At 34.7% G+C, this 15,628-nt stretch overlaps 3 protein-coding genes across 3 annotated transcripts; 2 read left to right on the plus strand and 1 right to left on the minus strand.

Annotated features, from left to right (window-relative positions):
• The first annotated feature begins 2,566 nt into the window (after positions 1–2,566).
• Positions 2,567–3,183, plus strand: LOC121761565 (pectinesterase inhibitor-like). The gene has a single exon (XM_042157202.1). The coding sequence runs from the start codon at positions 2,600–2,602 to the stop codon at positions 3,092–3,094; it is 495 nt and encodes a 164-aa protein (XP_042013136.1). The 5' UTR covers positions 2,567–2,599; the 3' UTR covers positions 3,095–3,183.
• Positions 3,184–8,021: 4,838 nt separating this feature from the next.
• Positions 8,022–8,498, minus strand: LOC121762248. Its single transcript, XM_042158063.1, has one exon. It carries the CDS (start codon positions 8,496–8,498, stop codon positions 8,022–8,024), a length of 477 nt encoding a protein of 158 aa, XP_042013997.1.
• A 4,314-nt stretch (positions 8,499–12,812) lies between these two features.
• Positions 12,813–14,993, plus strand: LOC121760063 (lecithin-cholesterol acyltransferase-like 1). The gene is made up of 2 exons (XM_042155665.1): positions 12,813–13,442; positions 13,978–14,993. The coding sequence occupies exons 1-2, from the start codon at positions 13,060–13,062 to the stop codon at positions 14,918–14,920; spliced, it is 1,326 nt and encodes a 441-aa protein (XP_042011599.1). The 5' UTR covers positions 12,813–13,059; the 3' UTR covers positions 14,921–14,993.
• Positions 14,994–15,628: the final 635 nt, after the last annotated feature.

The following is a 15,628-nucleotide window of genomic DNA, read 5'->3' on the forward strand; positions in this document are numbered from 1 at the left end:
CATTTATCTATGTAATGTATATTGTCATATTCAAAAGATTGAGAATAAATTTCCACTTATATATACTAAAAGTGCCCTTTTTCAAAGAATTTGTGACATGCATTTGCTGTTATGATATATGTCACGTAGTGGTTAAGATTTTACATATATTTGTGGTATTATTTTTCTTGACTTTTGCATATTCGAATTAAGGCACGAACTAACTACATAAAATCGACAAAACGCACAGTACTCCCAATAATCAAATTCTTCATAGTCCATACAATGAAAAGCGACTAAAAAAAGTGAAGTAACTAAAACCTTTATTCTAGCATATTCATTATCGTTTTTAAATTTCACTAATTAACAATATATCATTAGGGTGCGTTGTATTGCTAACTTTTTAAGTTGCTAACTCTACTAACTCATCAACGCAATGTATTAAAAATGTCTACACATAATTTTGTTCACGTTTCAATATATTGTGTTGATATTATGTGTTGATATTTTAATGTCATCGTGTTGATATTTTTAATACACTGTGTTGATGAGTTAGTAGAGTTAGCAACAGTGGCGGAGGGAATTCAAAACAAGAGGGGCGGTGGTACCTCAAATTTTATTTTATTTTACTACTATTATTATTTATATAATTTTATTAGTAATGTATTTTACAAAAACTTTCAAAAGATAGCTATGAATATTCAAGGAAGATTCATCTAAGGAAATAAATCAGAATATAAGCTTTAAAATAATATTTAAATTAAAAAATTAACCCTAATTAAAATCTATAAAGAATAATGGCTTTCGGAATTTGCAAGATCTTAGTTCTCTTTCAATGAAGCTTGTTGAAATAAAGAGGGATGTGGCTTACCCCTTTGTCTTTTTGCTTATCAAGTTGATTTTGATTATTTCAGTTGCAACTGCAAGTGTAGAGAGAGTATTTTCAGGAATGACGTTTGTGAAGAATAAGTTGAGAAATAGAATTTGTGATCAACCTTTGAATGATTGTTTGGTGACTTTCATTGAGAAAGAAATGTTTCTATAAGTCTTTGATGATGATATAGCCCATCGCTTTGAGGAAATGAAGACTCGTAGAAAAATAAATTAGATGTTATATATATTTTTTGATTTATTTTATTTTAAAATACACGAGTTCAAATTTGAATAATATTTCAAATATTATTCTACGCTATTTTCTATTTTTTTAGTGTTATGTACTCCATCCGTCCGCTATTAGGAGTCCCATTTATAGACGGCACGGATTTTAAGAAATGTTAAGGGGAGTGGGTGAAAAAAAGTTAATGGAATAGAGGTCTCACTTGTATATATTAGTTTTAAATGAAATGTGAGTGGAATGAGTTAGTGGAAGGTGAGACCCTATTACCATTTATGGTAAAAGTGAACCGGGACTCCTATTCGCGGATGGACTAAAATAGAAAAACGGGACTTCTATTCGCGGATAGAGGGAGTAATTATTTATCATACAACTCGTACCCCCATATGGCAAATCCTGGATCCGCCACTGGTTAGCAATTGATCACACCCATATATCATTATATCTAATTACGGTAGTTAAATTTATCATTTTTTTTCAAATTACAACCATCCATTTCTAAGATTGAGTTTGGTCCTAATTCTAAATAAATATTCAATACCCAAGTGCTCGGTCGAGAAGAGCTAGTTCCATATCAAACCTACAAGGCTACAAAACTAGAAGTTCGAATTATTTTAAGAATTGGATACATTGAGCACATAAAAAATAAAAACATGACCACTTTATTAATAAGATATCTTGTATTTAATTAATATGTTAAATTTTGAATAATTTAAATGAATTAGCTAGTGTGTGAGTTTATAATTTTTTTAAAATAAGTAAATAAATCATTAAACTGAATTAATTAATTCTATATGTCCCATAATTTTAGTATTAGGTGGGAACCGCGAAGTTTGAGCTATATATATTTACATGATCGTGTATGTCACCTACAAAATGAAACCAATCATTTTCGGTAATAATTGATCTGGTCCCTAAACTATAGCTGAAAACTGAATTACATGATTGATTTATTTTTTATTATCGGTTAACCAACAATTGACCAATTTCGATTCTATTTTAATCATTCATATCCCTAAACTATAATTAACTAAGAACCAAACCACGTTACTTATTATCTGTTGATCGGTAACTGATCGATTCTAATTCTATTATTGATTAACCGTTAACGGAGAACCATTCAAGGACCTCTACATGATTTATATAACTATAAATTTTTTGTAAATTACATAATTAATGATATCAATAATTATTTTTGAATTATTAGAACTGAAATAAATGTTAAAACAAAAAAAATACCAACGCAGACTAAACAAGAGTTGTGCTCTTATACATGTATCATGTAGTTAGTTAGATAAGTGGAAAAGAGGTAATGTCCGATGCCAAATGTCTCGGGTTCGAATTCTCCGTATCTCGACCTTTAAATTTAAATTCATTTACGAATAAAAAAAGGTAGTGCTCTTAATACATGTACCATCACATTATTCTATAAATAGGATCATATCCCAATAGTAAAACCCCCAAATTAAACAAGCAAAAGAAAGACAACAAAACCCTAGCTCTTACATGGCTTCCTCACTCTCTCTATTCTCCACTCTCTTCCTCACATTGTTATACTTCTCTCAAGCAAATGATTTAATCAATAAAATTTGCTCCCAAGCAACCAACCCTTCCCTATGCAACCAAGCCCTCGCGTCGGACCCGCGCGCCTCTCGAGCCGATCTCGCGGGCCTCGGCCAGATCGCGCTCGAGAAATCCGCGGCCGCCGCCCGAGACGTCGTGAGCGTCGTCAAATCCTCGGGCGGGGGCGGGGCGGCCGACGTGTGCGTGGAGACATGCGGCCGCTCCATCAACGACCTGAACAAGTGCTCCGACTTGCTCAGGAGCTGCGGCGGAGCCAGCTGCAAGGGCGACCTGCAGACCCGAGGCTCGGCCGCGTCGGCCAACGTTGTCACGTGCGAGGACGCGTTCGGAGGCGGCGGGCCGGCGAGGTTGAAGGGAGCGACCAAGAGAGCCAAGGAACTCATCAATGTGTTTCTCGTGATTGCTAATAGTTTTTGAGTAATGTGTGACACATTATCTATCCATCTAAATTATTAATAAGAGATGAAATTTAATAAATTTGCATTTGATGCATGTTGGTTTGTTTAGGTAATTCTTCTTCCTGTCTGTTTTATTGAACTTGTGCTCTCTATCTTTTGGTTGTTTCAACTTTTGATTTTACATATTAAAAAAAACTTATTTTTATGATAATGTTTGATATTATTAATCTTAAAGGAAATAGTATAAAAAATGAAATAACCATATAATTATAGCTCGGGCACGAGACAAATTCCAAATTCTCATACTTCTCTTATTTTCGGCATTTTTGCATGAATCTCATCGGATGCCTCAAAAATATTTTAAATTCTTTACAAGTATTTTATACTTCAATGAATTAAAATTTGGAAAATATTGTTGCATGCCATCGCTTGCCATCACACCGAACACATCCTTTAGAGCATTCGAAAAGGTCAGCCGGTACGACGTCGGATTGCCGTTGTGGTGCACCGACGTGGCGCTCTCCCATGACGCCCACTCGACCCCGAGTGGGCGTTACAACTGCAAAATTTGATTATTTTTTCATAAAATTTTACGCTTCCCAAATATTATGGTTTTATTACCGTTTTTTTCACTTTTTAATTATTTTTTTTTTCTTTTTTAAACATCTAATTCATCCCCAAAATCAATTTGATACAAATTGAAAATGTTAATGCTGATGAAAAATCATCAAATCTGAGCCGAAAATCCAAAAAAAAATCTAAATGAGTTTAATACACTATGATTTGGTTGGTTCAATTATCAGATTACATATATTTTGCTCAATATTCAAAAGAATGGTATAAAGAATATGTAATCAATATAACAACTCTACACATGCATGCACACTCCTTGATATGAAAAAATCTCACCCTCTTTTTGAACTTTGTTCTTTACTATCAATGTATAAGTACTATGTTCTTTACTATCAAATAATTATAGATTCATTCAATTTAACTTTTTGAATTGAAGTTGATTTCATGATGTGAAAGCTTTTCCCTAAACCGACGGTAATTTGGGTTATTGCCTGGATTTTCACTGGTTCAATTCTTCGTTCTTTTTCAATGGGGAAGACTATAATGAGAATGAAAATGAAGATCACATATTTATTTAACCGTTTATTTATAGATTTATAGGCAATTAAATTTAACAATTAGATAAGCCAGTATATTAAGAGATGATAGTTATTGAAATTTGGTCAAATCTATTTAATCTTATAAGATTTAAAATGAATATTAAATCACCAAATTTTAATTTTCTCAATTATTATATCAGTATACAAAACGATGTTATTTGATTAATTATATTTTTAATTAATCAAAATTTGGCTAAAATTAAAAATTTAAACATGTACTAATACTTGATCTTTAAATTAAGCAAGGCCCAACTGGCCCTCTCACTCATCATCAAACCCAGCCCCTCTCTGTCTCTGGATTCCTTCACTTTCTTCTTCAAATTCCGGCGAAAATTTTCATCTATCAGTGCACGCAGCCGCCTCTGTGTATGCTGTTCTCCCTCTGCTCTAAACTAAGCTATTTACGTTGTATTTTAATTTCAATTTGATATTGGAATTGTAAATGCTCGTTTCTTTTTTTCTGTTATCAATTTCGTTGAAAGTTGCTAAATTGCATATTCCTTCCTACAATCGAGGTTCTATATATGTTGCAGATATAAATATAGACTATGAAATCATTTTTTATATTGTAAATAAGCTATTTTTCGTGAATAACCCCTCAGAAATGGCGAAGTCCTGCAAAGGTCTGGCTACGGAGCTCGTCAAATGTCTCAGTGAATCGGATTGCGTTAAGGTTTACTTCACAGCTTGATTTGGAATTGGAGAGCTTAATATTAGATTGGTTTTTAAAGAGTTTGAATGAATCATTTGTAGGTGGAGAACCGGCCGTACAGAGAGTGTGCTAAAGAGCAAAGCCCTAATATTTCGAGCGAGTGTGTGGGGCTGAGAGAAACGTATTTCAACTGCAAGAGAGGACAGGCATGTAATCTCTCTCGCCACCATTATCTCAGTTAGTTGGTTTGCAGATGTGGTTTTGTTCATGTTTGAATTGTTTGTTGCGAACAAAGGCTGTTTTATCGTAGTTTAGCTGACAATTGATCGTGTTGATTAACTGTGTTTACTCTTTGTTGTAATGGTAGTTATATATTTGGAAGTAACTTTTTGATGATCGTAGTTGTATGATGATATGGTATTTGTATGAATTGGGAGTAATAGATAACGACCTATTCTCACTTCCTTTGTTAGTGTTTTTAGCTTTGAGTTATGCCCAGTGACAAATTTAGGGAGGACATTCTATCTAATCATCTCAACTTAAGTATCTAGGAGTACATTTAGTTTCTATCTATTCGTGTTCTTGGCACCAGAAAAGGCATGATAGATTTTTATAAATAGTTACTGTTCCCGACACCTGAATATATGTGTCAGTCTATTGGCTCATGCATTGGTATGCTGCCTAGGTTGCCTTCCTCCACGAGACGTCAAGCTGTAATACTTGCTCTAGGATAATAATAATAGTAGGTTGTTTTCGGTATTTTTTGAATCCGAAGATCCACAGAAAAATGATTAGGTGCTCTTAAAAGCATTGTGCTCAGGAAAAGTTTTAGATTTTTTTGGGTTGCTTCAGTGTCCCATGCAACATTATTTGCACTTGTTTAGCAAAAAAAATCAATTCATGTACTCTAGAAGTTTCCTTATAAATAAGAACCAAAGCTCAAGAACAGATATTACTCTAACTACTATTAAGTTAATGTCCCTTCTATAAACTGTCATGGAATCGCATATACTATGATTTTGTGTAGATTTTTCCATAGCCTTTTAAATATTGTGCACCAGTAAACTTAAGCCATATTTCGACAGATTAATATCGAGATAGAATAGGACTTACATGTGGCCCCACTCTCGAGAGAAAGTGAAGGGTGTCTTGAGAGCCTTGTTGTGCATGGAGGAATGTGGCTAGAGGGAAGATACAGGTCTGGATATGGGGCCAAGCATGGTAGAGGGGTCAGGGTGTAGGTAGGTATAACACAGTTGGAAATCAGGGGAGGGAATCGAATATACGTAAATGATGAGTTAAAAAATAAGAGATGGCTAGATTTTTATTTTTTAGACGAAGAAATATTAAGCATGAACTAAAATAGCTTCCAAGGATCACTCTACTACTATTCTTCGGTGGAATGGATAATTATGCATTGTGTTAGCTTTTGAATAGACCAAGAAGTACTATGAAAATCCTTGGCTTTGTCATTCTTGTGATGATGTTTTATTGTTTTATGGTCATACATACTGGGGAAGACAATAGCATGCAACTAATATTTGCCTCTTTCTACATGTAAATTTGTATATTTGGCATATCCCATTCCCATATGCTACTATGACTTCACCTCACTGTTCACATTGATGGAAAGCTTGTCTGCTTTGCCAACCTTTTGGTTTATTTCAATCTTTCTGGTGAAGGATGACAAAATCATGAAAGATCGACTCCTTGCCTGTTTTGAAATAAATCACAAGATTCACTTGTACCTCCATTTATACTTTTCACAGAATACCCTCAAACTGCCCAAGTATCCTCCCAAGTGCTGAGTATAGTTCAAGAACAAATTTCTCACTAACCGAAAAAAATCTCAACATGATTTTTTTCTCAACATCACCCACCTTTATATATGTTTGGGGATCAAACTATAAATTTTATTAAACGTTGAAAATGTGAATCCTAAACATGGTAGTTTCTTATCAAGTAGAGTTTGCTAATGTAGTCAAAGATTAGATATCCTGCTTTTCAATTCTGTTTTAAGTTTCAGGCCCTAGTAACAAAAAGGCCATCTCTGTGAATGTGTCTGCTTTCCTTTATGTTGATAACACACCTCTGTAGATGGATGTTAATACAGCTTTTGCCCTTTCCTTCAGGTTGACATGAGAGCTCGAATTCGTGGAAACAAGGGTTATTAGCTATAGCTGGATATCACCTGACCATGTGAAGGAAAGCAGAGACATTGCTGGATATACAGTAATGGAACTCCATAGTCCATACTGAAGTCTAGCCAGTAACCAAGAGTGAATCCTCCCTGCATTAGCCACAAGAAATATGATCTTGCCTGCTGTATTTTCTCCGTTTATCGAATTAATCGTACCGATATAGCAAATGAGATTCTTGTTGAAGAGTTTGTCATTGGTTTCAAGCCTGCTTTATACGGCAATTGATTGAATGATTGAATCTATAATTAAGCAATTGATTGAATGATTGAATCTATAATTAAATATGGTGCTGGTTTGGCTGTAAATTTCCTAAATCAGATTCATTCATTTACTTCTGGAAAAAGACAATTGTGGAGTAGTATTATTTTTGGTTTGTAGCTTCTTTTATTTTGGGGGGTTGTTTCTTTCATTGGACTGTACCAAAAGTGGGCTGAGTCTTGCTATAGTGAAATTTATTTTCTTTATCTGATAACCCATCTCTTGCAAATTCTAGCTAGATAGATCATAGATCATAGATCTATTCACGTCCAGAGCCTTTGTCCTAGCGACAAGGAGGTTAGACATTATAGCTATGCCCATATGGAACCACCGACGAAATACATGTGCACCTCATCGTGGCTCGTCGAAGAAATAACTGTTGAAAAGTAAAATGCAGAAAATAAAAGACACTAAATGCTTTACGGATTACATAGGTATTTTTAGAACTCTAGATATAAATATACCTAGAAACTATACTCGTTAGAACTATACATTATAAGCCCTTGCGCTACGAGATTTATTATGAATACTAATAAACGATATCATCATTCTTTACTAGCAAACTCCCTCAAATTATAAAAAAAAAGTAAATAAATTACATCAATTAAACCCCAACCAACATTATTATATACAAAAGCAAAAGAAAGCATTTCCTTTGTCCGTTCAAAAGGCTGGCAATCTTCTTGAAGAGACAGCATGGCTTCTACTCCTTGGAAACATAGTACTACTAACATTATTATCACCAAAATACACAGACTCCCTATCTTCATCGATCCTCCCCATCGCCACGCTCCCGCTCCTCGGCGGCATCCCCTTCGGGCCGGGCCCTGGCCCGGCTCCGGCCCCCATCTGCTGCTTGATGAACGAATCTACCTCGGTCCGCTCACCCACGCTCCGGGCCGACGCGGCCCGAACCAGTTCGGGCTCGGGCTCGTGTCGGCCCGAGGTGACGGTGAAGCTCCTCGGCAGCGACGTGACCTGCGACGTCACCGGAATCGCCATGGCATTGTTGCCGTAGTTCATCTTGTCCGCGTAGTCCGACAGGCTCCGGACGTAGAAATCCCGGGCCCTGCTCAGGGCCCGGACCGGGACCGTGATGAACTTCATGAACCGCTTCTGCTGGCCCGCTTTCGACTTCATCTTAGCCCGAAAATTTTGAACTTTTTTGAAAAGGAGAAGTGTTTAGTAACTTAGTTTGTGTTTAAGACTTGTGTGTGTATATATATATATATAGGAAAATATAAACAAGAGAGAGAATTGTGAGTATGAATGTGGCGTGTGGACTTTTTCCAAAGGCAGCCATGCTTGAAATTCAAACAAAACATTGTTAAAGGATAATTAATGCTTTGCTTGATTAAATTGAATGTTTTTGGCATGCCAACTTTGGGTTTATTTAATTCATGCAGTTTGGAATATTACTTCACTCTCTTTGTCTTTGTGATGTATTGTTTGGTAAGCTTGATCTATTCAATTTCGTTGAAAATAATGTCCCACCAGATTTCAATTTTTATATAATTAGGTATTTTTGTATTTTACTAAGATTAGGAGAGACAATGTTTGCCCTCCATTATTATTTATGACCTAAATTCCAAATCTTAAATCCTAAAATATATGCAAACGGCAACGTCGGCAAGCTTCTTAATTACTTATCCAATTTTTTGTTATCGTTATGGAATGAACATTTATGAAATAACAATTAATATGGTGAAAGGCTGTTGATTTGGTATAAGATATTAATGTTTTATTGCATTTTAATTTATTCTTGTGCATGCTTCAATGTAGGAATATCTATCGTGTAAGAGGACGCGTACATCGTTTATTATTCGTGAGATTCTTGTAATTATTCTTTTTATAAAAGAAAATGTACGAAATCTTTTATATTAGGTAGAGTAATAGGTTGCTGTTACACAACCAATATCACTCAATCAAAAGCAAAACACAACAGACAACTATGGCAACGACGTCCTTATAAAATTAGTCGAATGAACAAGAGAAAGACAACGTCACACCAAGGACATGAAAGGAAAGGAGCTAGAATTAGATTAATATGGATTAAGTAATTATACTTGGGCTATAATTATCAGCTATAATTATATTAGTCTATAAGCCCAACAATCATGGAACCCTAGTAACTCTTCATCTATATAATGGTTATTTATTCTGGAGAAATAGCGTAACAGTAGTGAGAAAATACGTAGTCATGTTTGATTGCCAGGATTCTGTCTGGGAAAGTAATCTAATTCCTTAAATTTTAAATTCATGTGTTTGCTTCCGTTTTTAATCAAACTGGGAAAGTAATTAAAATCCTGAAACAAGGAAAGTTAGTACAACTTTCCAGGATTCTGAATCCTAACTTTTCTTAGGTATTCTTTTTCCCAGTTTTAGGATTCTTACATATTTAATGCAATATAGTATAATTTATTATTATTATTATTACTATTATTATTATTATCATCATCGTCGTCGTCATTATTGTTATTATTTATTACAATGTTTTAAAAATAATTTAAAAGTATAAACCATACTTAATTTCAGGATAATAAATAACTATAATTCAAATTATCATAATTATAACTATATTATTAATATTTATTTTAATTTTTATTATCATAATAATAATATTTTATTAAATAATTAAATATAATTATAATTATATAATAATATAATAATTATTAATTTATAAATTAGTAATTAACAATAAAATTGTAGTGAAATTTTAAATTATAAAATTTATTCAATTAAAAATTAAGTAAATATAATGATAATAATAATAATAATCTTATTTATTATTATATTATTATATATTATGATGTATAATTCATATTTAAACTATCCATCATAATAATAAATAAAATAATATAATTATTATCATTTGTAATTAATAATTTATTAAATAATATGTATTATTATAATTTATAAATAAAAAATGATAATTATATTTTTAGTTTAGTATTTAAATCAAATATATACTTTCAAATCTTGATATTTTCCAAACACGAGAAAGTAAAGTTATTAGAAATCATATTCCCGGGATTCATTTTCCTAGGAATCATTTTCCTTGTCAACTTTACTTTCCCGTCAACCAAACATGGCCGTAAAGCTTTGTAGAGAGAATTTCTAGCATTCTTCTACGGAGCAATTGTACCGGGATAGTTCCTGCATCGGATTGGATTGCAGGTGGACCTCCATAGTAGTGGATTCAACTTGCAGGATACAATCGTAGAAAAAAACAACACAACAAGTAAGATTTAGTTCCGTTGTGTTTTACATGCTCAACTTGTAATATGATTATTAATTTAGATCTATTATTCTTGTATGCAATTTCTGTTGCGCTCATTAGATGAATACAAGAATTCCTAACAGGACAACACCAAACACTCGACCTAGACAAACAATAGCCAAAAGACAGAAATCCCATCATGTTCAGCGAGACGAAGAGAAGGCAAATTACATGCCAAGTCAAATCTCCTTTCTCTAAAGATGGATTAGATTTGTAGGACATTCTTTGGCTCGTCAACTCTTTGACTCGTAGTCCACGTCAACAAAATTACTACTCCATCCGTCCCGGACTACTTGCACTTATTTCCTTTCTGGGCATCCCAAGTTATTTGCACTATTTTCATTTTTAGTAAAAATTTTCACCTACAGCCGTAATATTTGACTTTGCTATACACTCATTCCTTAATCTCCGTGCCGAAAATGAAACGTGCGAGTAGTGCGGGACGGACGGAGTACTATCATTTGTGACAGGAAATTTTTGAGTGACAGGAAATTTTTGCCGGGAAATGTGTTATGTATGTGTCTATACCATCCAACGAAAAGTATGTTTAACGTAAAAATTGAGAATGGCGTATAAATATGAAATATCCCACTGGATCTATAAGTTTTTTATTTGAAGAAAAACTTTAACAATTAGCTACTGACTTTAATATTGATCTATACGTTACATTAAATGTGCCGAAAGAAATGGAAATTAGTTTCTTCAAACGCAAAGATCATGATTCATGTTGTTATAACTAACCAAATAGAGTACTTGTTAGTATTTTAATTGAATGACATGAAATGATATTATTAGTTTTACTCTTATATTTTATTTAATTAATTGAATGAGATGAAATGATAGTATTAGTTTTACTCTTATATTATATTTTATTTTAGAGATATTGGTCTCTAAAATCATCAATTTTGCCCAAAATTGGTATTTTTCATTAACTTTAAAATTGGTCTAGAATATCACAAACTTTGCACTTTTTTGGTATTTCACACGGCATGTCTATCACCATATTTGACTAACTTACGAGGGTTTTTTTATCATACTTTGACACAATTAAATCAATGTGGTTTTTTACGTGACTTTTTTTATCATACTTGTTATGAACTTAAAAAGTGGTTTACGATACCATAAATCGTATCACAGTTGCCCATGTAAAATAAGATTTTGATAAAAATATCTTATTTGGGTCAGTTTGGGAAATACCAAACAAAGTACAAAGTTTGTGATATTCTAGACCAATTTTAAAATTCGTGGAAAATACCAAATTTTAGCCAAAGTTCATAATATTACAAACCAATATCTCTTAATTTTATCTCATATTTTACCACTTTTTTTTATTATATCGAGTCTATTCGTCTTGTACCAATGAAGTACATGTTCATTACATAAACATATTATTTGGAATTCAGCCCAACATATGACCAATTAATTAGGGACATGACTTAGGCCCAACTTATATCTAATTAATTGGGCCTAATTAACCGGCAGTGCGAATCAAAACTTAAAAATTTTGAAGTATGATAATTAAAAAAATTTAAAATTCATAATATTAAAAAAAGGGATAAATTATCTTTAAAGTCATAAACTTTCCCATGAACTTTAAATGTTGCATAACAAGTAATGAACTTTACTAGACTGTGTAAATTTCTCATTCGACCCGAGTCGACAGATTTCCGACACAAACCTATCCTACATAGCGCGCCAGAGGCAGAGGCGTGACTTGACAAATGACAAATTTAGGGTTCAATTCGAATCGTGGAATTAATGCATATGGATTGTTGAATTTTGAATCATGATGGGATTTGGTACTGATTGGCCTAAAATTAGAAAAGTTGATTTCATTGTTCAATGAACAAGAAATGAGTGTGGGTGGGTCCTGATTTGTGGTTTAAAATAATGAATTTGACTTTTGATAATTATGGTTTTACTAAATACTCCTTATGGTGACAGCTGCGATGTTGGGTGGTAAAGGAAAATTTTAGGGGTGAAATGGAAAATTTGTCTACATATATTGGTTTGTAAATCGATGCAGATTTAAATACCACCAAAAGTTTGAGAATTCAATTATGCCTATTTCTATAGTGAACAGTGCGGGCTCACTTTTAATTCTAGGGCTTTCCACAAATGAACCAAAAACCTTGAACACCAAATAAACCCCAGAATTGAACCAAATTCTACCTATAACTAGGAAGGTGAACGAGCCCTAAAAGTTGATGACTTTACGGGCGATTTGAAAAACAAAACAAAACTATATACTCGTATAAAATGATAAATTTATTTATCTACAATAGTAGCGGTCCCAAAAGAGCAAAACAAATGGTGGAAGTTTGTCTTCAAGCATGAATACGTGAAGATTTCCACACCACAAATCCAAACCCATAGAAAAACCCCATAATCTTCACTCTCCCTTCACAAAGAAAACAAGACATGAAATCCCACAATCCACACTTAAAAATAGCAGCTCTCTCATTGGCCATGGTGCTATACACCTGCTGCACAGCGCTGCACCCGGTGGTCCTAATACCGGGCGCGGGCGGGAACCAGCTCGAAGCCCGGCTGACGTCAGCGTACAAGCCGTCAAGCCTGGTGTGCAACCGATGGTATCCGCTGGGAAAGGACCCGGACGGGTGGTTCAGGATCTGGTTCGACCCGAGTGTGCTGCTCCGACCCTTCACCAAATGCTTTAGTGATAGGATGAAGATTTACTACGATTCTCACGTTGATGATTACCGTAATGCCCCTGGCGTTGAGACGAGAGTCCCCGATTTCGGTTCTACTGAGAGCCTTCTCTATCTGGATCCTAACCTCAAGTAAGCTTAGCTTCACACTCTCATCAACATGGATGTGGTTTTTGGTTTGTGGATTTTTGTGAAAAATTGGTCAATTATAATATGTTAATTGACTAGGGTGCTAGAGTTCAATGTGTATCATTAAATGTGAAAATAAAGGGTAATAAGTTGGTCAATTATGTTTATTGAAAAGTTGAAATGCTTAGAATTTGTGTCATTGAAGTCATGTTCACTAGCTAGAAAATCATACAAAGTACTCCCTCCCTTCGCTATTAAATGTCTCATTTTTCCTTTTTCGTCCGTTCGCCAATAAATGTTTCATTTCACTTATTATGTTTGGTAAGTGTACCCTACATTCCAGTAACTCATTCCACTTACATTTTATTATAAAACCAATATATAAAAGTTGGTCACACATTCCACTAACTTTTCTACTCACTTTACTACATAAAGTCAAACAATTTCTTAAAACTCGTGCCGATCAAATATGGGATATTTAATTTTGTGAAGCAAGTCTTACTACTTTCATTAATTTTGTACATGTTCCATTTTTCAGACACATAACATCATATATGGAACCTCTAGTGAAATCCTTGGAAGAAATAGGCTATGTTTCCGGCCAAACTCTCTTCGGCGCACCTTACGATTTTCGCTACGGGTTGGCTGCTGAAGGCAACCCGTGTGACGTCGCCTCCGATTTCCTCGAAGACCTCAAAAGCCTAATCGAATCAGCCAGCGACTCCAACGGTGGGAGGCCGGTAATCCTCGTCTCACATAGCTTAGGCGGCCTATTCGCCCTCCACCTCCTCGACCGGGCCCCGCCCTCTTGGCGCAAGCGCGTCAAACACCTGATTGCCCTTTCCGCCCCGTGGGGCGGATCAGTAGAAGAAATGCTTACTTTTGCATCGGGGACCACATTGGGCGTGCCTTTAGTGGACCCCTTGCTAGTCAGGGAGGAGCAGAGGAGCTCCTCTAGCAACTTGTGGTTGATGCCCTCGCCAACTGTGTTTGATGGGGCCTGGCCCATTGTGGTCACACCAAACGCCTCGTACACGAGTGCTGACATTGTGCGTTTCCTAAGGGATATCGGGTTCCCAGAAGGGGCCCGCCCTTATGAGACGCGCATTTTGCCTCTGGTGGAGAGGCTGCCCCCGCCGTCAGGGGTCCCCGTCACGTGTGTGGTGGGGAGCGGGGTAGAGACAGCGGAGACGTTGTTTTACGGGGAGGGCGGGTGGGACGAGCGGCCGGAGGTGGCGTATGGCGACGGCGACGGCACGGTGAACATGGTCAGCTTGATGGCTCTACATAGTGCATGGGGTGGGGTGAAGAATCAGTCAATTAAGGTTATAGAGATTGGTGGTGTGTCTCACACATCTATATTGAAAGATGAAATTGCACTTGATGCAATAATTGGTGAAGTTTCTTCAATCAATTCTGAAATTTCTTCAATAATTGGTGAGGTTTCTTCAATCAAATTGGAAAGGATTATAGAGCAATAAACACGTTGGCAGAATTTTGTATGATAGTAGTATTTAATTTGATAGTCTACAATATTAATGTATACTTTTTAAATGGTGCATATTGTTTATAACAAAATGGAAAGTACAAGCAACCGGTGGAGTGTTTGAATTATGTTATTAAAACCAAACATATTCAATGAGTTATTAGAACAATAATGAAGAGAAAATAAATTAGTAAATTTTCCCACCTATCTTGATCTTTAAATTGCAAATGCAGCTAATGCATAGGCCACGTACTAAATAAGTGGGCCTTAAAAAGGATATTGTATTAATCTATGTTCTAATAAGTTCTAAAAAGTGAATGGACAAGTGTCCAAATTGAGAGAATGAATTAACAAGTGTAATAAATTTTAAACTATGTCTATTTTTACTATTTCATCAGGTTTATGATTCAAAACTACTCATAATAAATGAGGGTTTTATTCATAATTTGATATTAATTTGGGTTAATTGTGAATAGGAGTTTTAAGGCTATCATCCAAAATTTAAAATTATTCTTAAAAACGTTCATTCACAATTCGAAATATAGAAGTAACTCTTTGTAAATGAAAATGTCATGTTATCATTGATAACTTTGAAACTTGATAACTTTGAAACTACTCTTAGTTATTAATGTCAAGTTTTGAATTAACATTCACTAACTCAAAATCAACTAGGAATTTTTTTTAAAAAAATTAGCAAAATATT

The sequence above is a fragment of the Salvia splendens genome, chromosome 13 (genome assembly GCF_004379255.2).
Source record: "Salvia splendens isolate huo1 chromosome 13, SspV2, whole genome shotgun sequence".
In the NCBI taxonomy this organism is placed as follows: domain Eukaryota; kingdom Viridiplantae; phylum Streptophyta; class Magnoliopsida; order Lamiales; family Lamiaceae; genus Salvia; species Salvia splendens.

Excerpts from the sequence above, each read along its gene's own strand:
- LOC121762248 (XM_042158063.1), bottom strand. The coding sequence starts at position 8,498 with ATGAAGTCGAAAGCGGGCCAGCAGAAGCGGTTCATGAAGTTCATCACG.
- LOC121761565 (XM_042157202.1), top strand. The coding sequence starts at position 2,600 with ATGGCTTCCTCACTCTCTCTATTCTCCACTCTCTTCCTCACATTGTTA.
- LOC121760063 (XM_042155665.1), top strand. The coding sequence starts at position 13,060 with ATGAAATCCCACAATCCACACTTAAAAATAGCAGCTCTCTCATTGGCC. Across the intron at positions 13,443-13,977 it reads TATCTGGATCCTAACCTCAA|ACACATAACATCATATATGG; the intron begins GTAAGCTTAGCT and ends TCCATTTTTCAG.